General features: G+C 51.2%; 1 protein-coding gene across 1 annotated transcript in view; it reads right to left on the bottom strand.

The window, feature by feature from the left end:
• Positions 1-23,234, bottom strand: part of LOC138521214 (protein mono-ADP-ribosyltransferase PARP12-like) — a 693,870-nt gene that overhangs the window by 45,900 nt on the left and 624,736 nt on the right. Inside the window, exon 9 of the mRNA XM_069633866.1 lies at positions 15,720-15,831. Within this exon, the coding sequence (XP_069489967.1) occupies positions 15,720-15,831 (112 nt within the window). The remainder of the gene's footprint in view (positions 1-15,719; positions 15,832-23,234) is intronic.

Raw genomic sequence — 23,234 nt, 5'->3', positions numbered from 1 at the left:
GGAATCCTCAGTAAAAGAAAAAACAGTTTCACTTTCACTTACAAACTGTATTTCTCTTCTAAACCAATCACTGTACTCTGAGTCATAATGCCCCCAGCCAATGACTGCCCTCTCCCTAAGCCCCTCCTCTGGCAGCCATCTTCAGATTTGGTAAGCATGTAAAGTGGCAGTATGACCAAGAAGACCCACAGAGAGGTAGGAGGGAGGGTTTGCATATGAATCCATGCCAGACCCATGTTGGAGAACAATAGTTACAGGTAAGTAACTTGTTCCTTCTCCAGCATGGGGTCTGGCATGGATCCACATGCTCATGAATAAAGAATACATAGCAGTACAACATTACACAACCATTGGAGGTGGCAAGGCTCAACAGAAGCAATTACTCTTACCACCGGAACAGAATCACCTCAAGCGAATAGGTTGCGTAGCACTGCTTGGCCGACTCTGGACTCCTCCCTGGAATCCCTTTCAACGCAGCAGAGCTTCGTGAAGGTGTGCGTGGACCTCCACATAGCAGCCCTGCAGATGTCTAGCAGGGGCACACCAGATAGGTATGCCATCGTTGCAGCGATTACTCTGGTTGAGTGGGCTCTCGGACGGCCGGGCAGTGGTTAGTTTGCCAACCAATGAGTGTGTGATGCACCCAGAGAGCCACCTTGAAATGGAAGCCTTGGACAACGCCTTCCCACGGTTCACAGGACCAAAGTTTACAAACGTTGAGATGTTTTCTGAAAAATCTTTGTGCGTGCCACAGAGTACTTCAGAGCACAAGCAACATCCAGTGAGTGCAAGGCCCTTTCAGCCGGTGACTAAGACTTCGGAAAAAACACAGGCAACACCAAAGGCTTGTTGAGGTGGAATTCCGAATGAACCTTTGGCATGAAGGAGGGGTGCGTCCGCAGCACCACCCTCGATTCGCGGAAAGTCAGATATGGTGGTTTGCAGGGTAGGGCCTGGATCTCACCCACCCACCTGGTAGAGTTGATGGCCATGAGAAAAGCAGTTTTCCACAACTGCAACTTGAGAGGGGCCTGATGCATAGGCTCGAAGGGAGCTCCCATGAGCCTGGTCAGCACAGCGTTGAGTTCCCATGCCAGGGAAGGCACCTTCACGGGCAGGAAAGATCGAAACCTCCTTGAAGAGACGATGGGACCAAAGAAAAGATCTTCCTGGAGACAAGGAGTAGAGGGAGATAGCCGCCAGATGCACCTTGATAGAGGTGTGCGCCAACCCTGTCCTGGCCAAGAAAAGCAAGTACGGAAGAATCTGCGGGGCCGGGACCCTCAGCGGGTTGATCTTCTGAGACCGGCACCACGTAGCAAAACGTTTCCACTTATGACCATAGCATTTAAGAGTTGATTACGATTTGGCCTTGGCAAGGACCTCCATGCAGTCCGCCGGCAACTTTGTATCCTCCAAACTCTAGGGCTGCAGGAACCAAGCCCTCAGGTTCAGCAATCCTGGGTCGTGATGAAGGATTGCACCTCCTTCTCTGGTGAGTAGATCTCTGGCAGCTTGACCGGAGGGGATGCCGACAGGCTGAGAAGGTCTGGGTACCAAATCTGCCTCGGCTACGCCGGGGCGATGAGTATATTCCTGCCTCTGCACTGTTTGAGTTGATTGATGGCTTGCAGCAGGAGAGTCAATGGAAGGAACGCGTACAGAAACAGGTCTTCCTACGGGAAGGAGAACACGTCCCCCATGCTCCTCGGCTGGTGGAACCTGCTTGCAAATTTCTGGTATTTGGAGTTCGCCGCCGTCGCAAACAGAACGAACTGGGACTTTTCCCACTTGATGAAGACGCAGTCCACCTGGTCCTGCCGAAGTTCCCACTCATGGCAGGAGTGGAACACCCTGCTGAGAGAGTCTGCAATGGTGTTCTTGACTCCCACCAGGTTAAATGGGGTGAGGAATATCTCTTGGTTGATGGCCCAGTGCCACAAGGTCTGCACCTCTTTGGAGAGCGCTGCCCCCCTGCTTCCTGATGTAGAATATCGTGGTGGTGTTGTCCGTGAAGATCCTCACCACCTTGCCCTGCAGGGATGGAAGAAATGACTTGAGGGTTCAGAATACTGCTCGCAGCTCCAGGATATTGATGTGGAGAGCCTTCTCCTCCGGCAGCCACAGGCCTCTGGTATGCAGACGTCCGGAGTGGGCTCGCCAGCCCTCCAGGGAAGGGTCCGTGGAGACCATCTCCTGGTATGGGGGTTTTGAAACCCTGTGCCCCGGACGATGTTGGATTGTACGCTCACCACCTTATCGCCTGACGGAACTCCGCGTCAAGAGGGATCTTGACCTTGAAGCTTCCGGACACTTGTATCCAGCGAGCGTCCAGGAACTCCTCAAGGGGTTGCATCCACAACCTGCAGAGCCGGATAAGGTAGATGTTTATGTTTTAAAATGTATAAAGCACTTCGCTGACTAAAATACAAAGAACACCACAACATGGACAGGCGTAAGGAATAATATGATCATGTAGGATCAGTAGGATAGCTTTAATTTCCTGTTCCTGGGAGAAAAGAGCAGTCTTCAATTTCTTCTTAAAAACCTCTGTCAAGGCTATGGTTCTCAATGCCGGCATAAGGGCATTCCAAGCTAATGGGGCCTCTATGCTAAATGCTCTGTTGCGTGCTTTATTGGTGTTGCAGCACGCTGTGTTAAGGAGGTTAGTGTTATCCGATCTTAAAGACTGTGTGCTAGGTTATTTTTACAATGGCTTCCATTAAATAGGATGGCATTTGGCCCACAAGGCATTTGTGGGTTAAAATTAATAGCCTAAACTGCACAATGGCCTGTATAGGGAGCCAGTGAAGACTCCTCCTTGCTTCGGACATATGGTCCCTCCTGTGAAGGCCCTTGACGACCCTAACCGCCTGTTTTGAATGACCTGGAGGTGTTGAAGTTCTGTTTGAGAAATGCCCACTAGCAAGCTACAACAATAATCCAGTTTGGAGTCTATGATGGCCTTGGCTAGTGTCTCTGAATTTTTCTCAAGAGATTAGAGGGCGGAGATGGCGAAACAGTTTGATGAAATAAGAGGATGACGAAATCCAACTATTCACCTGGGCCTTCATATTTACGTTCTTATCAAGAAGAATACCCAAGGTCTTTACCTTACTCTTCACCTCAATATTGCAACTATCTATGTTGAAATTCTTGTATGTCAGACCCAACTTCTCAAGTTTAGAATCTGAGCCAACAAACATGAGTTCTGTTTTTGAACTATTGAGGGCCAGACCATTGGCCACCATACAGTATTGTTTCTTTTGGTACACCTTGTTAATATAAATTTCATCATCACAATGCGAACCTGAGATGGGAATGACGCATTGCGTGTCGTCAGCGTAGTTCGCAAAAACAATCCCTTCACCTTCCAGCATATCAAAGAATGGGATCATAAAAATATTATAAAAACACGGGGAGACACATGCTCCCTGTGGAACCCCATATAACAGAGTGGTTGGTTTGGCTTCTGCCAGGTCACTTACGACTCTCACCTGTCTGCCACACAAAAATGAGGACATCCATTGAATCGCCTTGGTGGAAAAATTGGCAGTATCCCTTAGCCTGGTGGACAAGATGGTATGGTCCACCAGGCCGAAGTGCCGAGCAGCGACTTGATGGTCCGCACCGTGGCGGTCTTCAGTGACAACAGCCGTTGAACTCTCCCCAGCATGGCTGCTACCCACTCCTCCGAAGGCGATGATAGACAGGAGACCGCGTAGAGCTTGTCTCCCAGGAACAGTGCGTTCTGTGATGGTGTCAAGCAGGACTTTGGATAGTTGATGGAGAACCCCAGATCCGTCAGTAGTTGTATGGTCCTCCTTGTGTGTTCGACGGCTACCTCCCTTGCCTTGGCCCAGACGAGCTAGTCGAGGTACGGGTACACGCATATCCCTCGTAGACGCAGATGGGCTGCCACTGGTGCCAGGCACTTTGTGTACACCCTGGTCGCCGAATTTAGGCTGAAAGGGAGGGCCTTGAATTGGTAGTGTCTCCCCTGCACTACAAAGCATTAAAAACTTTAGATGGTTCCGGTGGATGGGACGTGGAAGTAGGCGTCCTCCAGATCCAACAACGTCAAGAAGGAACAAGTTACTTACCTGTAACTGTTGTTCTCCAGCATGGGTCTGGCATGGATTCACATGCTCATGAATATTCCCCGTCGTCAGGCTGGGAATCCTCGGTAAAGAAAAATCAGTATCAGTTTCGTTTCTGATCTGTCTTTCGTAGTAGTAACCAATCACTGATCTCTGCGTCATACTGACCACAGCCAATGACTGCCATCTCCCTAAGCCCCGCCTCTGGCAGCCATCTTCAGATTTGGTAGCATGTGAAGTGGCAGTATGACCAAGTGAAGAGCCGCAGAGGGGAAGGCGGGAGGGTTCGCATGTGAATCCATGCCAGACCCATGCTGGAGAACAACAGTTACAGGTAAGTAACTTGTTCCTTCTCCAGCATGGGGTCTGGCATGGATTAACATGCTCATGAATAAAGAATACATAGCAGTACACACATGCACAACCACGGGAGGTGGCAACAGGCTCAACATTAAGCAATACAACAACTCAACATTAAGCATCTCTTACCTTCTCAGCAGGCTCACCTTAGGCGAACAGGTTGCGTAGCACTGCTTGGCCGACCCTGGACTCCTCCCTGGAATCCCGGTCGACGCAGTAGAATTTCGTGAAGGTGTGCGTCGACCTCCACGTAGCAGCCCTGCAGATGTCCAGCAGGGGCACACCAGATAGGAACGCCGTGCTAGATGCGATCGCTCTGGTGGAATGGGCTCTCGGACGGCCGGGCAGCGGTCGGTTTGCCAACCGATGACAGTACATGATACAGCCGGAGAGCCATCTGGAAATGGAAGCCTTTGAGAGAGCCTTCCCCTGATTGACAGGTCCAAAGTTCACAAAAAGTTGTGACATCTTCCGAAAACTCTTCGTGCGGTCCACGCAGAACTTCAGCGCTCTAGCCACATCCAGCGAGTGCAAAGTCCTTTCAGCCGGCGACGAAGGTGACGGGAAGAAAACAGGCAACACCAAGGGTTCGTTGAGGTGGAAGTCCGACGGCACCTTGGGCATGAAGGAGGGGTGCGTCCTGAGCACTACCCTTGTGTTGTGAAAAGTCAAGTACGGGGGCTTGCAGGAAAGGGCCTGGATCTCTCCCACTCGTCGTGCGGAGGTGATGGCCACAAGAAATGCTGTTTTCCACGACAAGAACTTCAACGGAGCTGAGTGCAGAGGCTCGAACGGAGGTCCCATGAGCTTGGTCAGCACCACGTTGAGCTCCAACGCCGGGGCCGGAGCCTTCACCGGCGGGAACGATCTGAACAGTCCCTTCATGAATTCTTTCACCAGACGATGAGACCACAAAGACGTCCGTCCCGTGGTTCTGGTGTATCGGGAGATCGCAGCAAGATGAATCTTGATGGAAGCGTGCGTCAGTCCAGCCTTGGCCAGCGTCAGTAATTACGGCAGTACTTGAGGAGCCGTAATCCGTAGAGGGTTAATCTTCTGTGCATGGCACCAGACAGAGAACCTCTTCCATTTGTGTCCGTAGCATTTAAGAGTTGAGGACGCCCTGGCCTTTGCAAGAACCTCTCTGCAGTCGGCCGGTATGTCGTAGCCTCCAAACTCTAACGCTGCAGGAGCCAGGCCTGCAAGTTCAGCGACTTCGGGTCGTGATGGAGGATGGCGCCTCCTTCCCTGGAGAGAAGATCCGCGTCCACTGGCAGCTTGATTGACAAGGACGCTGACAAGTCCAGAAGGTCCGGGAACCATATCTGCCTCGGCCACGCAGGTGCGACGAGGATCATCCTGCACCGTGACCTCTTGAGCTGGTTGATGAGCCGGATCAGCAACGGCAATGGAGGGAACGCGTAAAGAAACAGGCCCTCCCAGGGGAATGAGAAAGCATCGCCCATGCTCCTCGGCTGGGGAAACCTGCTGGCGAACCTCTGGCACTTGGAGTTCGTCGCCATCGCGAACAGATCGATCTGGGGAGTGCCCAACCGTCGGAAGAGGCGGTCCACTAGATCCTGTTGTAGCTCCCACTCGTGGCACGAGCGGAGCACTCTGCTGAGCGAGTCGGCGATGGTGTTTTTTATTCCTGCCAGATGAAACGGCACCAGAAAAATCCCTTGGGCGACGGCCCAATGCCACAGATCCTGCGCCTCCTTGGACAGGGCTGGGGATCTGGTACCGCCCTGCTTCCTGATGTAGAACATGGTGGTGGTGTTGTCGGTGAAGATCCTCACCACCTTGCCCTTGAGGGATGGAAGAAAGGACCTGAGGGCCCAAAACACTGCCCGGAGCTCCAGGACGTTGATATGGAGGGACTTCTCCGTCGGGAGCCAAAGGCCTCTCGCGTGCAGATTTTCGGTGTGCACTCCCCACCCTTCCAGGGAGGCATCCGTGGTCACTGTCTTCTGGTGGCCCGGGGTCTGGAAGTCCATGCCCGCCGTCAGATGCGCGCGGGTGCCCCACCACCGGATCGCTCGTCGGAAGCTCTCGTCGAGTGTGATCCTGTCCTCGAAGCTGCCCGTCGTCTGAATCCAGCGAGCTTCCAGGAACTCCTGTAACGGGCGCATCCGAATCCTGCACAGGCGGATGAGATAAATGCAAGAAGACATCATTCCGAGGAGGGATTTGATGGACCCCACCCTGGCCGCGTCCGCAACAAGCATCCGCTGCACCATGCCCAAGATGGCCCTCGTCCTTTCCTCCGACGGAGAGGCTAGAAGCGCCACTGTGTCGAGTTTCGCTCCCAGAAACAGCGCGTCTTGCGCGGGCACCAGGTGGGACTTGGCGTAGTTTATGGAGAATCCCAGGTCCGTGAGTAGTTGGACGGTCCTCGCCGTGTGCTCCGCGGCGAGTTCCCTTGTCTTTGCTCGGATGAGCCAGTCGTCCAGGTAGGGGTAGATGTGGATCCCCTCCAGACGCAGCCGCGCCGCCACCGGTGCGAGGCACTTGGTGAACACCCTTGGTGGCGACCTCAATCCGAAGGGAAGGGCTCTGAACTGGTAGTGACGCCCTTGGACCACGAATCTGAGAAACTTTCGGTGTCCCTTTAGGATGGGGATATGGAAGTAAGCATCCTCCAAATCCAACGACGACAGGAAATCGCCCTCCTCCAGCTGACCCAGGACGTGCTGGAGGGTGACCATCCGGAACTTCTGTGCCTTGATGAATTTGTTCAGTCGTCGTAGGTCCAGGATGGGACGCCATCCTCCCGTCTTCTTCTTCATGAGGAAGTATCTTGAGTAAACTCCGGAGCCCCGAAGCCTCTTTGGGACGAGCTCGATGGCGCCTTTCTTGAGCATCGCCATCGCCTTTACCTCCAAGAGAAGTTGAGGGACGTGATGTTCCTTCCTGGCCACGGGGGGGACGCGCGGGCACTTCTTTAGAAACTCGAGCGCGTGACCCTGGGCCAGGGCGTCCAGCACCCATCGGTCGGTGGAGATGGACTCCCACACGCTGACGAAGCTCGCCAGCCGGCCTCCCACCGGGGTGCTTCGGTGGGGGCCCGACCCCACGGCCGGTTCAGTCCTGCTTCGACGAGGCTTTGCCGCCTTGTCCTCCCTGGCGACGACGGCGGGGTCTCCCCGACTTGCCTCGTCCCCTGTAGGCTTCCTGTGACGACGAACGGGCCGCTTTACAATAGGTGGAAAATCCGCCGCCAAAACCTTTGGAGGCACCCTGCTTGCCTCCGCCGCTCCGAAAGGGCGGCCGTCGTTGCTGGAGAACACCAAGATCCCGGGCCGTCTCCGTGTCCGTCTTGATGGCTTGTAGGGAATCGTCCAGTGTTTTCCCAAACAGGTTGCTCCCGTCGAACGGCATGTCCAAGACTCTGGTCTGCACGTCCTGCCGGAAGTCCGTTGCCTTAAGCCATCCACGCCGTCTAAGGCACACGCCGTTGCCCAACTGGCGAAATCCAGTGTCAGTGATGTCCGTCGCTATCGTAATGGCGTGGTCCGACGCCACTTCTCCTTCCTGCAAGATCTCTAGGGCCTCCGCCCTCTTGTCGTCTGGTAGGAAGTCCAGCAGGGGGGCGATTTTGTACCACAACTCCCTGTCGTAGCGGGCTACGATAGCCAAGGCTTTGGCAGCCTTAATCGTCGTCGCTGCCGATGAGATGACTCTGCGTCCCATCGTGTCCAATTTCTTTCCCTCGCCGTCCGGCGGGGAGGTTGACGTAGAGGCCGAGGCCCCCCCCGCTTTCTCCCTGGCCGCCGCTGAGATGACCGAGTCCGGGGTCGGCTGTGCCCGAAGGCACAAGGGGGCCGCGTCCGGGACCCGGTACTTCTTCTCGTACCGATCCCTTCTTGCAGGCGTTGTGGATGGGTTCTTGAGGAGGGCGAGACCCTCATCCCAGATATCGTCCAGTAGAGGTACAGCGAGGACCGTCTTCCTCTTGGTCTCGCACCGTTGATAAAGGAAACCTTCCTTCTTCTTCTCTTCCGGGCAGAGCTGGAAAAGCTCGGATGCCCTGGCGATCATGGCATGAAACGATCCAATCTCGTCGGGCGGGGAAGCCCGGGGAGAAGGTGACGACGGGAGATCCTCGTCGTAAACCTCGTCATCTGTACCCGTCGCGGCCGTGTCCGTCCCCGTATCATCCCCACGGGTCGTGCACGGGGAGGAGGGCAGAGCAGGGTGCGATGGTTGAAAAGGAGGTGGAGGATGAATCCTTCTTCTCTTAGGAGGAGGGCTCCCAGAAGGGCCTGGCTCCGGGTCCCCCGTCGGGAGCGGTTCCTCCGTTGGTGGTAACGGCAATCTCATCCTTATCTCCGAGCATAAGGACTGTATAGCCAACAAAATGGCAGCCGAGTTGTCTTGCGGCACTGGTTGAGGGGATTCCTACGGGCGGTCAGGAGCCCCGTCGGCACCCTCGACGTTATCGTCGTCTCCGACGTCGGGGTCCCTCCCGACAGGCTAGTCTTCTTCCACGCCAACGCCGTGGCATACGACTTCGATCAGCTCCTCTTCAGAGGTTGAGGCCGAATCGACGACAACCTCCTGCCCCCCCTTTTTCTTCTCCGTCGGAGGTTTCACGGGGTCCTGTCGATGGGCATGAAAGAGGACTCCCTCCGCGGTGGCAGGGAGACTCTGGGCCCCGAGGTCGCCACCACTGGTGTAGCCTCCACAGGCTGAGCCAGGGCCGCCGCGACTGTCACGATAGAGGTCTTGGCCGGGTGGATCACGGCTTTCACCACCTTAGGTGCGCTCACCGCCTTCTCCTTGGGGGGAGGGTCACCGCCTCGCTCCCCCTCCGATGGGGCCTTCGAGCTCGACCGGGGTCTCTCCAGGAGCTTCGCCGGGTGCTCGGCCTTCCTATTACCCGAGCCAGAGCGTTGGCTCGTGGTTGATGGTGCCGGGGAGGATGCGCCCTGCCTGGCACCCGTAGAGCCCGACCGTTCGGCGCTCCCGGTGCCAGCGGACTCGCGGTGCTTGGCCTTCTGTTGGGCCCCCGTCGCCGGGGCGCCCTCAAAGGTCTTAGAAGACCGCTCGGACTTCTTCTTCTTTTTCTCGCCTGACGGGCTCTTCCCTTCCAGCCAGTTGGCGAGACGCAGATGGCGGTCCTTCATGATCCGCTCCGACATATTGCCGCAAAACGCACAGTCCTTCTCCACGTGCGTCTTGTCCTCATGCAGGCAGTGGAGGCAAAGGGAGTGTTCATCCTCCTTAAAGACATTCTGAAGCTGGCATCCAGGGCAGACCCTGAACAGCTTTCCGGGCGTCGAGCTTCCCTTCTCCTGGGCCATGTCCGAGATGGGCCTGAGAAACTTCTGGAGTCCTCCAAAAGCGTGGCTCGACGAAATCTTCACCCTTGAGGGGCGTAGAAGAATCCGACACGGGTCCCCGTTGATCGGATAAAGAAACGGTAGAGCTTGAGGCTCTTTTGACCGAAAAAGAGAACATTTTCCCATGAAAAAAGCGCGAAAAAAGCACTAAAGCTCGAGAGCAATAGCACGAGGATCCCAACACTTGAACGTGCGGTAAAAATCTGAAGATGGCTGCCAGAGGCGGGGCTTAGGGAGATGGCAGTCATTGGCTGTGGTCAGTATGACGCAGAGATCAGTGATTGGTTACTACTACGAAAGACAGATTAGAAACGAAACTGATACTGATTTTTCTTTACCGAGGATTCCCAGCCTGACGACGGGGAATATTCATGAGCATGTGAATCCATGCCAGACCCCATGCTGGAGAAGTCTCCTTTCTCCGGTTGGCTGAGTATGTGATGCAATGTGACCATCCTGAATTTTTGGGACTTGCGGTACCTGTTGAGATGCTGCAGGTCCAGAATGGGCCTACAGCCCCTGGTCTTTTTTTACTAAGAAGTATCTGCAGTAGACTCCGGAGCCCCAGAGTCGTCGTGGGACTAGCTCTATCGCCCCCTTTCTTAGCATGGCCCATAACTCCCGTAGGAGCTGAGGGATGTGCTGCTCCTGCCTGGTGACTGGGCGGGGGGTATCCACCGACACTATTGCTGAAACTCCATGGTATGCCCGTGGGCGAGAGCGTCCAGCACCCATCTGTCGGTGGAGATCTTTTCCCACACGCTGACGAATCCCGTCAGCCGGCCTCCCACCGGGGTGCATGGGTGAGGGCCCGACGCCCTGGCCGGTTCAGTGCTGCTTCGGCGCCTGCATACCGCCTTGGGGGCAACAACGGCACTGACCACCTCCACCGAAAGCTGGAATGGCCTCTCTAGGCTTCCTGGGTCGTGGACCGGGAGGGCTGACGGTACGAAAAGGAGCCTCCACCAAAACCTTTTGTCGATCTGACTGACTTTCCTCCAGAGGAGCGAAAGGAAGAGCGGTGCTTTTGGAGAGTACCCAGGGCACAAGCCGTCTCCGTATCCATCTTGTTGGCCAGCAAGGACTCGTCAACGGCCTTCCCGAAGAGGTTGTCTCCATCGAAAGGCATGTCCAGCACCCTCGTCTGGACCTCCTGGCAGAAATGTGTGGCCTTCAGCCAGCCTCGACGACAGAGGCAGACACCGTTTCCCATCTGTCAGAAACTGGTGTTGGCGGTGTCTATGGCCACTGTTATGGCATGGTCCATAGCCACTTCCCCCTCCTGGAGGCGTGCGATGGCCTCCACCCGCTTCTCTTCGGGCAGTAACTCCAGAAGAGTAGATGACCTTTTTCACCATGGCATCCAACTTCTTCCCCTCGCTGATCGGGGGGACTGAGGATGATGACGAGGGGTTAGACCATCTGTTCCTCACAGCCGCCAACACCACAGAGTCCGGCGACGGTTGTGACCGTAGGCACTTGGGAGCGGACTAGGGCACCCAGTACTTTTTCTATAGCCTATCCCGCTTGACCGGGGCCGTGGCAGAAATCTTCAACAGGGCCAGGCCTTCCTCCCACATGTCATCCAGGAGGGGCACCGCCATGATGGTCTTCCTCTTGGCCTCGCGCCTCTGGTATAGGAGTATTTATTTTTGGTCTCCTCGGTTGTCAGCTGGAAGAGAGTGGAAGCCTGGCAACCATGGCATGAAACAACCCCACCTCATCCAGTGGGGATGTTCTCGGCTGCGGCGATCTGCCTGCCGTGACGATGTCCTCGTCCATTGTCGCTGTGGCAGTGTTCGTCCCCGTGTCCGGATCCCTCAGGGGGCAGGGCACCTGGCGTGGGTGTGGAGGTTTATCAAGGGGCATTGGATGGTGCGTCCTCTTTTTTTTCCGTCAGAGGCTGATTCCAGGGCCACAGATGCCAGGCCCTGCAGCATCCTTTTCTGTATTTCTGACACCAACATGTGTAGGGTCGAAAGGATGTCCAGAGATGCATCCCTCGGCTGAGCAGGAGCGGTCGGCATACTAGGCCCTGTGACGTCGTCGTTTCCGCTGTCGTCATCCTCCACGTTCTCGTGAATCGTGTGCACAGACTCCTGGTCTTCCTCGTCTGAGGACGAAACATCCATGTCTTGTGGCTGGACTGGGACCTCATTAACCCCCCTCGTTTTGCACCCTGAGTGGTCGGAACTGGGCTCAGCGACTGCCTCCCGGCTCGAGGGTAGGGACACCCTGGGCGCAACCGGGGGATTCCTTCACAGGTTCAGCCGCTTTGGCCTTCGATAGAGCAGCCGCCACCATGTCAATCACCGACTACTATTTGTCCTGTGCTGCCTGGGCCTTCTTGGGCAGGTCGGCCACCTTTTCTTCCACCCTAGGCTTCTCAGGCTTCTCCCGCATCTTAGCCGGGTTGGCCGATTAACTTTTTAAGGAGGAGCTTGATCGATGGCTGAAGATGGAGGCAAATGGTGAGGTAGATCGCGACCTGCCCATCGCGGGACGCGCTTGCAGAGTGATCCCGACGGAAACTGACTTGCGGTGCTTGGCCTTGTCTTGGGGCCCCACGGATGGAGCGCCCTCAAAGGACTTAGAAACCCGCTCCTCGGACCGGCCGGTCCTGGGTTAGGCATGACCTTGCTTTGGGCACAGGGCAGAGGCCTTGACGCTTAGACATGCCGCCAGTCTACTGTGACGATCCTGCATCGTTCTCTTGGAGAACCCGAGGCAGATCTCTCAATCCCCTTCTTTGTGGTCTGGGTGGAGACAGTAGAGGCATTGAAGGTGTTTGTCCTCCACAAACAAGTTCCGCTGTCTGCATTTAGAGCAGAGCTTGAAGAAGGAACTTCCCTCCTTCTCCTCCATCATGGTCGGAGGTGCAGAGTAGGCCTGATGGACTTCTGTAAACTTAGGAGAAAACTTGATGATACTTGCCCTTGAAGTGCGTTGAAATGCACTGACAACAGGTTCCCCGCTTGTCGGCCGATGAAGAGAAGAGTTCACAGGCTCAGTTTTGAATAAAATAGGACTTATTCCTCGGAAAAACCATGAAAACCGTAGAATAGCTCACAGAGCAAAACTTGAGGACTGCCAACGCTTGAATGTGCGGTAAAAGCCTGAAGAGGAGGTGCTTGGGGAGAGGGCAGTCATTGGCTGGGGGCAGTATGACTCAGAATACAGTGATTGGTTTAGAGGAGAAATACAGTTTGCAAGTGAAAGTCAAACTGTTTTTTCTTTTACCGAGGATTCCCAGCCTGACGACAGACAATATTCATGAGCATGTGAATCCATGCCAGACCCCATGCTGGAGAACCAGTGTTACACAGGTGAGTACTCAGAAATGACATTCAGTACAGAGAATTTGGAATAACAATAAAAGAGTTCCTTAACACTTTGTAAGACAGGAAAGAGTGAGATAGGGACAGGACGTTACGCCTATGTAACCCTAAGGAGAACATGGGATGGGAGAGGGGGTCCGTATTCCGTTGGGGATAAAATCTTCTGTGGTAGGTCCAGTCGAGGTAGGGCAAGGGTTTGCGGGAGCAAAGGTCACTTTCATTGTCAGGATTTAGTTTCGATCAGTCACAATGCTCGCGTCTCGATTCCAGATACCAAACACCCAGGTGATAAAAATTTGACCTCAGGACACCAAGGAGCGAGTAAGACGGATTGCAATGGAGTCACCACAGTCAGTCAATCAGTGACAGGTGATCTTCAATGGACGAACAAAGCAGCAGGCTCTGCACGCTTACATTTCTGCAAAAAGGCTGAAAATGCAGGAGCAGGCATCTTGTAGTACAAGTGTGAAGATCCTCAAAGTCCAAGGATGCACTAAGAACGGCAACGGCCACAGCGAGGTACCCAGGAGAGAGCTGGTCAGTCCAATGGTTGGCCAGGGACACTTCCTAGGGCTAAGAAGGCACGGGTCCTCGAGCAGGGGGTCGAGACTGGTTGTTCACACAGTCCAGGGGTCCAATCACCGTCAAGTGATTTCAACTGAGAGTCTGCCCAGTTTCACCTTGGTAAGGATCTGCACTATTCAAAGTGGCAATGGCTAATGCCTCAGACTGGGAAAGCAGGAGCTTTCCCTGGGAAAGGGCTTTCCATACTATGTCAATTCCTGACCCGAGAGAGCAGGAAGAAGGCCAAAATACAGGTAAAAACCTAGTAGCATGGCCGTCTTCGAGTTGTAGACTCTCTTAGTAGTCGTCATTTGTGGTTAATGCAAAAGTGCACAGGTAAAAAGAATAAAACACAGTAGAACAATATACGCTGCCTCCAGCCTATCTTAGGCACATTGTAAAAGTAACCAAAAAGCCAACACAGAAAAAGTTAAGGATACAAAGTATCCTAATCGCACTTCATTTTAGGGTGATGTGTGCAATTATAACAATACAAGAAATCCATAAAGAGAGTATCTTAGTCTCTCAGTATTGATAGTCTTATAGACTGATCAGTTTCCTCAAAAAATTCCAAGAGCCAAAGACAAGGAAAGTAAAGCAGAAGGCTTTACTTACTTCCAGTAAGTCAGGTCAGGAGTGCGAACAAACAGAAAGCATGCCACATAGAACCTATGGGAGGAAAGTAGTAAGAAGAAAATAATTCCTATACACTGCAGCCTGGCTGTACTCTCACCCCCGTCATGCTGCAACACCACGGCACTAGCGTCCTCGCATCTGTGCACTGCAGAATATAAGTGCGCGCCCACACACCCATCAATTCAGACTGACGGCACATTCTCAGACCCAGTTCATGGCAGCAGCTTGATTGCAGTATCCCAGCCTCTGTGGACTGCAGCCTAATTGTATTCTCCCACTCACCCCTCTCATTATTCCGAAATCGGGAATCGAGTTGGGTAAATGCAAAACCTGTTTCCGCGGTACTTAAAAACAATGTTTTTTTTTTAATATTGGAAAAGCTAAAAGTTTCAGCGTTTGCATAAGCATGGGGTAAGAATTTCCCAGGCACCACAATAATGGTACTATATATGGTCATTCAATGGCAAGCGATAGCAAATGATGTTACTACCTGGGAATATTATTACAGTGCCTAACACATGCCCATACATTGCCAATGCACATGCCAAAACTGTTGGCTTTGATAATGCTTGTTTTTATAAGAAATTCCGTGCAAGAACAGTAGCAAGGACACGCACATTGCTAATAAATCAAGAGGCTAAAGGCACAATTGGTTAAGACTATTTTTATTACACGAGGAACTGGTTTATCGCTCCAATTAAACTATTACCCTTCAAAAGACTGCTAAGAAATCTCTTGAGAATCGCTTTAAAAGCAAAACAATAGATCAAAGAGATGCCAGGGGGATTGTTTTGGGCTGGGGAGGATCAGGAGTGGAGGGGGCGTGGAAGTGAAGCAGCCGGCAGTGGAAGGGAATGGACATTAGGATTAACACGGCTATGTGCGGCCAATGGATAGGTGAAAACAAACACCCACAGGCTGTGTTCACTCTGCTCACATCCCATCTCCCCCCCATTGTTCACTTACCAGATCTGTAGTTTTGATTTAAAGGTAGCGTTTAGAGTGCCACCTAAAAGCCAAAACTGAAAATGTTTGACTATTCCCCGTTGCCACTGTTTGTCAGGGCACAATCTGCTCAAACCTGTGAAACCTGAAAGTTGCATGCCTAAATCACACGGTTTGGCAATCTGCTTCTTTCATCCTTTCGGAGGTTGATCAAAGAAGGTCCTCTAAACAGGGAATATTAAGATACCTCATGTTCACAATGCAAAAACAACACAATTGTGGCAGTAAGTGCTTTAAAATACTGTGTATGATTATTGATCACAGAATTTCATTACATTTTGGTGGAAAGGCCAGAACCTGTAGGTGATGTGGCCACTTCCTCAATAAAGCAACACATCATCTAGAATGTCGAATGCGGACTTCGAACACACCTGCAAAGTCCAGTTGGTACTGGTGGCTGCGAATTGAAAATGTGATCGATCCATGGGTGTTGTTCTGATATTCATTTTCGATGTAGTCACTGGTCACTGACCCGGACGTCCCCTGCAGAATAAAACATATCGTCAAGCAATTTCATTATAATAGTTTCCCCCTTATTCTTAGGCTGGAAAAAAAAAAAGTTTAGAAGGTACCCTTTAAAACACTATTGACTTTTATAAAACTACACACAAAAGGTATTTTACTTCTAAATGGAGGGAAGACGGATATGTGACAACTCATTGGCTGCCGACTCATTGACTGACCACAACGCACAGCCATCTCACTGCATGTCATATCACTGATGCATTTTTCTGTTCTGTCTTTAATGCCAGACTACTGCTTTCGCAGCCAAGGGTTTGCTCGTTCTTTTTATGTTACAGGCTCAATGCGGGCACCCCTTCTGTGTACTGTCCCACCTTTTTTCTCAGACAGCTTTCTTTGGCATGCTGCCTCCAAACCCCTGTTTTGACATCTCTATCCCCATACCCTTCTTTGCCACATTATCATTGGAGCCAAGACCCCTACAAAGAAGTGCAGCCCCCTTAAGAGTCCAAAGCGACCGCTGCAGCCAACAAGCATTGCCTCCAGCCAAGTCCTGGTGAAGCACGACTCCTCTGTCCTGATCTCATGAAAGCACTCGTTGTTGCTTTGACCCCTGGACAGGTTGGAACAATCGTTCTCGATCCCTGCCGAAGGATCCGTGCCTGCTGAGCGGCCTTTTTTTTTTGTTGAAACTTTATTTATTGATGTTAATGTTAAAGGATATTTGTACCGCCCACTATCACCACCGAAGTGGTCCCCTGGCGCTCTGGCGGCTCTGAAAAAGGGGTAGAGGGGTGAGTTAGTGGGAATAAGCTGGAAAAGTGCAAGAGAGCAGTGATGTGCTGTTGGCAGCCTCAGCCCGGTGGGTCCGTTGGCTGGGCTTGGGGTGTTTTACGGTCGGAAGTCGTCGTGTGCTGTTGTGCGAGTCTATGTGTGGTTTGTTTTGTTGTTGCAGTGTAGTGAAGTTTGTGCGGATTGTTGTGTAGTAGGTTTGTGGTTGTGTTTGGTTAGAGTTTGAGAGGTGTATGCAGAAGGGTGAAATTGTTAGTGGATTGTTTTATTGGCATTGCTGTCCTTGCAGTTATGTCTAGGTGTGATGCTTGCTATCTTTCACCATTCCATCCGAGTGTGGCACTTGCTAATCTTCAATATCATATCTATATGTGAGGCAGGCTAGTGATCACGATTCCATCCAAGTGTGGCACATGCTAACATTCATAATCCTATCCAGATCCGGTGCAGGCTAAAGTTAAGAATTCCATCTAAGTGTGGCACATGCTAACATTCATAATCCTATATAGATGCGGTGCAGGCCAAAAGTTAAGAATTCCATCTAAGTGTGGCACATGCTAACATTCATAATCCTATCTAGATGCGGCGCAGGCCAAAGTTAAGAATTCCATCTAAGTGTGCACATGCTAACATTAATAATCTTATCCAGATGCGGCACAGGCTAAAGTTAAACACATTTACAGTCCAGCCATGAATAGAATTGGGCTGGTGGTAACAAATCTCTCTAAGTATGCATGGTGTAAGTCTAAGGTAGTCTACATTATGGAAAGGTAAGGTAGAGTGGCAGGGCTTTCTGGAGTAGAGTAATTGCTCTACACCCCACCCACGCCACACTTACAGTTTTTTGTTGGTGTCTGTTGGCTTCATTGGCCTCCCCTGCAGACACCTGTAGACACATCTTGGAGCCGCCTCAGCTGGAGCCGCCCTTTGCCTTGGGGCCCTTAGCCGCAGAGGGCTGCATATGGTCGGTGAGTTTTGAGTAGTCACCCGACCAATGCAAGGGGGAGGTTACAGGGGGCGGGACAAGCAGAGGGGAAGCAAGCTGCCGCGGGTGTTAGGGTGCAGCGAGGGGCTCGCAGCCCTAAAATGGTGGCATGGGGGGCAGGGGCACGAGAAACACACATACTTACCTGGGCCAATATGGAAATGGCCCAGGAAGCGAAAATGCCCAGGGTTAGGCCCTCCATGGCATCCTACTGCACATGGCCAATAAGGGCCAGGGGAGATCACAGGGGGCGGGACAAGCAGAGGCGAAGCTGCCGCGGGTGTTCGGTGTAGCGAGGGGCTCACAGCCCTAAAACGGTGGCATGGGGGGCAGGGGCACGAGAAACACACATGCTTACCTGGGCCAATATGGAAATGGCCCAGGAAGCGAAAATGCCAGGGGTTAGGCCCTCCATGGCATCCTACTGCACACGACCAATAAGGGCCAGGGGGAGGTCACAGGGGGCAGGACAAGCAGAGGGGAAGCTACCGTCAGTGTTAGGGTGCAGCGAGGGGCTCACAGCCCTAAAATGGTGGCATGGGGGGGCAGGCGCACGAGAAACACACATGCTTACCTGGGCCAAGATGGAAATGGCCCAGGAAGCTAAAAACTGCCCAGGGTTAGGCCCTCCATGGCATCCTACTGCACACGGCCAATAAGGGCCAGGGGGAGGTCACAGGGGGCGGGACAAGCAGAGGGGGAACTGCTGCGGGTGTTAGGGTGCAGCGAGGGCTCACAGCCCTAAAATGGTGGCTTGGGGGGGCAGGGGCACGAGAAACACACATGCTTACCTGGGCCAGGATGACAGTTACAGATGACATTCTCTGACAGGTTTGTTAACATGCATTTACAAACATTTTTTACAGTTACATTTTACACATTTGGCATAGGCCTAGGAGAGAGGCTTTATGGTCTGATACCATATCACACAAATACATTCTGAATGGAGCCCAAATGTCCTTGGGGCGACTGGTTTTTGATAGTATTAACACATTGTTCCTCACATTCATTTACAAATGCCAATTCCCGAAGGAACTGTTCTGATTTTGGCGCCAAGGGGCTTTTCCAATTTTGCAGAATACATTTTTAGCTCTTATACAAGAAACATTAAAAAGTCTTCTAGTGGTTTCTGCCATTTTTCCAATGTCTCTGAACAGATATTTCGGTGGGGTGAGAGGCTGGTATTTGTGGTATCCCTTCAATAATATCTGCCACATCTCTCCAAAATCGAGTAACTACTGGGCATGACCAATACATATGGAATGATCCGGCCTGTTACTCCCCACATTTTGGACACTCCCCTGTACAATCTTCCGTAAAAATTTAGCAATCTGACGGGTGTATAGTGAAGCCTGTTCAACAGTTTGAATTGGATCAGACGGAGACCTGCATTTAGCGCTACAGCTTTGGTAAACTGACAATGCTTGGACGATTTCTCCTCTGTTATTGTCCCCCCTGCCCCCATGTCCCTCTCCCATTTACTTTTGACGTTATTCATTGTCGGGGTATGTGTCTGTATTAATGAGTATAATGTTGAAACTCTGGAGCTTCTACCAGATGTCGCAGCTTGCAGGCATGCATGTGGGGGGGAGTCCATCAGGGAACAGTGGCCATCAAGCATTGAACACAGCTCTCATACAATGATATTGGAGCACCTTTAGTGGTCCCCTGCCAACTGCATTTCTGAAGTCAGTCACAATTACATACTTCCCATTGGGGAACATGTCTCGCATTTTGAATTCTTTATTTGGATCCCATGTTTTTTGAAGCGCTTCGTCGAATGTGGGGGAGATATCTGGGAAGTTCCACAATGGGACTTCCGGGTCATAGGGTGTCTCTCTCTGCAATCTTCTATAGATCGCCCTCCAAGGCCGCACCGTCACACTCACTGGGTCAAATTGGCAATGGTCTTTATGGCATGAGCTGAACAGAACGGACTGAGGTCAATCGGGGATGCTACATAGCGTTCTATACATATGTGGGGCAAAGTATCTGCTGGGTTGTACCAGTGCTTAACCAATTGAGCCTGTGCAACTAAATAATAAAGTTCAAAGTCCGGAGCTGCAATGCCCCCGGTGCCATAGGGCTCCACCATCTTCTCCCATTTCATTTTAGCTGTCTTTCCATTCCACACGAACTCAGAGGCCATAGAGCGGAGTCTTCCAAAGAAAGTTCTGCCCAGCCATATAGGTATGTTGCTAAAGAAATAAAGACGCTTGGGAAGAGCCACAATTTTTAGGATGGCTATTCGGCCGTATAGTGAGATGGGAAGTTTGGTCCAGATCGGAAATTTTGTAGTGAATGATTGCAACAATTGCTCGTAGTTGTCTGTATATAACATATGCTTCTCCTTGGAAATCAATATACCCAGGTATCGGATGTGTTGTGTAGACTACTTAAGCCCACAGGTGTTTGCCGGGCATTTAGTAGTTGGGGTTAGTGGGAATATTTCGGATTTGGAATTAATAATTCTATACCCTGAAAATTCAGCAAAATTATGTACATCTTTCATAATAGGTGCCAAGTTTGATTCAATGTTCCGGATATATAAAGGTGTGTAATCTGCATATAGTGATATTGATTTGGTCGGACCTGTCATTCTTATACTCTTATTGCCGTGTTTTTGTCTTATAAATGCCGGCATTGGTTTAATAGTTAAAGCAAATAATATTGGAGAGAATGGGCAGCCCTGTCTTTTACCCCTTCCTAGTAAAAACATTTCAGAAATCGTTTGGTTCGTGAGAACCCTAGCTCTAGGCGCTGTGTATAATAATCAAACACACTTAATAAAGTAAGGGCCCCCTCCAAACGCTTTCCGTACTGCAAATAGGTATCCCCACGATACAGAGTCAAAAGGCTTTTCAGCATCCAGGGAGATCACAGCAGCACTTGCACCCTAATCTATTTGTGCCATGACCCCGAAGAGTCTACGCAGGTTCAGGGCAGTGGATCGAGTTGGTACAAACCCACACTGATATGGGTGCACCAGGATAGGCATACTGGGTAGCAACCTGGTAGCCAGTACCTTCGCAAATATCTTGGAATCGGAGTTGATTAATTATTAAGGTCTGTAGGAGGACATGTCCTGCATCGGTCATCTGGGTTTTAATAATACAATGCTTACGGCCTCTCTCATAGATTCCGGTAGTATATTACATTCCAATGCCTCCTCCCATACCTCCCATACCTTTAGCAATACAGGGGCGAGCTTAGTCTGGAACTCTTTATAGAGCTGAGCTCCCAGACCGTCTGAGCCCAGTGATTTTCCCCAATGATAGGTCTTTAATCGCTTTAACTATCTCCTCACAAGTAACCGGCTGTTCGAGAGCCAACTTGACCTTTGAGGGTAGCTTCAGGAGTTTCAGCTCGTTAAGATAATCGCGTATTTCAGCAATTGATTTAGTGTCCTGATTAGAATATAGTTTGGTATAAAACTTTGTGAATTCCCGGTTTATCCCATCTTCCCTCGTGATCACAGTACCATCCGTAGCCAGGATGCTTGTTGCCTTTCCTTTTTAATTAAGTTGGCCAATGCCGTCCTGCTTTATTCCCCTCCCCATATCTACGTGGCCTGGCGGGGCTGCGATATACTGCATTTCCCTGGAGGCCAGTGTATTGAACTCTTGTAGTGATTTATTAATATCAGCTAATATGTCTTTATTGTGAGTGTAATTGTAAATGATCTCTAGGATCCGCAGCCGTGATTCGACCCCTGCAAGTTCTAGTCTCAGACTTCAAAAGGCCTGCAGTTTCAGATAGAAGGACCCTTCTCACCCAGACCTTAAATGTCTCCCAAAGATTGGAATACTGAGCAACCGACCCCTCATTGTTAGTAAAGAATTCTGCAATCTCAATGTATAAGGCTTCCGCTATATTCGGGTCAGTCAGGATATTCGCCAGCATCCTCCATCTTCTAGCTGGCTTGGGAGATTCAACCAGCTCCAAAGTTAGTGCTATCGGGGAGTGATCTGAGAGTGCGCGGGGGTAAATATCACATTTCATCAATTAGTTCAGAATAGAGGAGGAGAGGAGCCAGTAATCAATCGGTGATTCTGAATCATGGACAGAGGAATAGTACGTGTATTGTTTCTCGTGTGGGTGTAATGTTCTCCATGCATTGATCAGTGATAACCGTGTTTGCATTTGTTTAAGGGTGATGGCTGCCTTAGTGGGTGGCCTTTTAACCATGGAGGATCTGTCACAAGTAGTATCCAGCACTGTGTTGAAATCACCACCCCATATTATCCATGCTTCATTTAATGTGGTGAGTATATCAAGGATACCGATGTAAATCGTCTATATTAGGGCCATAGGTATTAACCAGGGTGATAGGTTGCCCTGCTACTGCACCCAAAACAACCACATATCATCCCTGTGGATCTATTTCGCTACCTGCGTATTGAAATTCCAACGATGGATGCATCAGAGTGAGTACCCCTCTGGCCTGTGTGGAGTAATCTGTGTGATAACGTTGTCTGCCCCATTTCGGAAGAATATTGGCATTGGATTTCCCCTGCACATGCGTTTCCTGCAACATTAATATATGTGGGAAGTGCCAGGTAATGTAGCCCACGCACATTCCAGGACAAAAGGTTAATTTTTAGTCCCTCGCCTGTCGATGATCTGCGTGTCATTGTATTCAGTAAATACCTCTGTGTCTATGTACCAATTTTTAAAGGAGTTGCCCTCCACACTGACATGACCATATTTTTTAGAACCTTTAATTCCCACTACTTGGCTTGGAGTTCCCATCACATTCACTCCCCCCCTGAAAACCATATACAGAACTCCCATCCCAAACTCCCCCCCCCCTCCACCACCCGCATCATCTGTCCCAACTAGACGATGGTCCCATTTAAACTTGTGGAGCTTTCCTGAGGTTGCCATGTTGCTGCTACATGGCTGTCCCAACCAGGGCCCCAGACCTGATTCTAAGGATCAGGCATAGAGCCACCTACTAAGAAGTATTTCAACCAGTGTGAAGGATATTGTTATTGATATTGTTCATGCCACTGGGTCTCGTCCTTCCTCTTCAGATCCGGTCTGTGGTCTCTGGGGGGGAGGTTTATAGAGGCATCAATGTAGGCCATAGCAGCAGTGGGAGTCTCAAAGAAGTGCACTCTTCCCCCGTGTTGGATCCTTATTTTTGCAGGGAAAATTAGGGCGTATGGTAACTGGCACGGCCGAAGTAGCCTCTTCACTGGCTTGTAGTATCTTCTATTAGCTTGAACACCTGCAGCGAAGTAAGGGTATGTGTGTATACGGTTCTCCTCATAATGGAGGGTGCCCTGTTCCATAGCCATTTTAAGTATCGTGTCTCTGTCTCTATAGTTGAGGAGGCGGGCAATGATCGTGCGGGGTGGCGCCCCAGGTCTGGGCACAGGGGCTAGGGTGCGGTGGGCCCATTCAACCACGAATTGTTCCGAAAAGGATTCTGCGCCAAAGAGAGATTTGAGGAAGACTCAATATGGACTTCCATTGTGCCTTTGCCAAATTTCTCCGATACACCCACAATACGAATATTGTTTCTTCTAGATCTAGATTCAAGATCATTGCATTTATTCTGCATCTTAGAGAGGGCACCTTTTAATTGTGTAATGTCTCGGCTGTGTTGAGTAATCGGGTCTTCATTGGAGCTGATTCTGCC

This window comes from Ambystoma mexicanum, chromosome 13 (genome assembly GCF_040938575.1).
Source record: "Ambystoma mexicanum isolate Mex_15411 chromosome 13, UKY_AmexF1_1, whole genome shotgun sequence".
NCBI classification, from domain to species: domain Eukaryota; kingdom Metazoa; phylum Chordata; class Amphibia; order Caudata; family Ambystomatidae; genus Ambystoma; species Ambystoma mexicanum.
The sequence above is the reverse complement of the archived record's forward strand: the minus strand, read 5'-3'. Positions and strand labels throughout refer to the sequence as shown.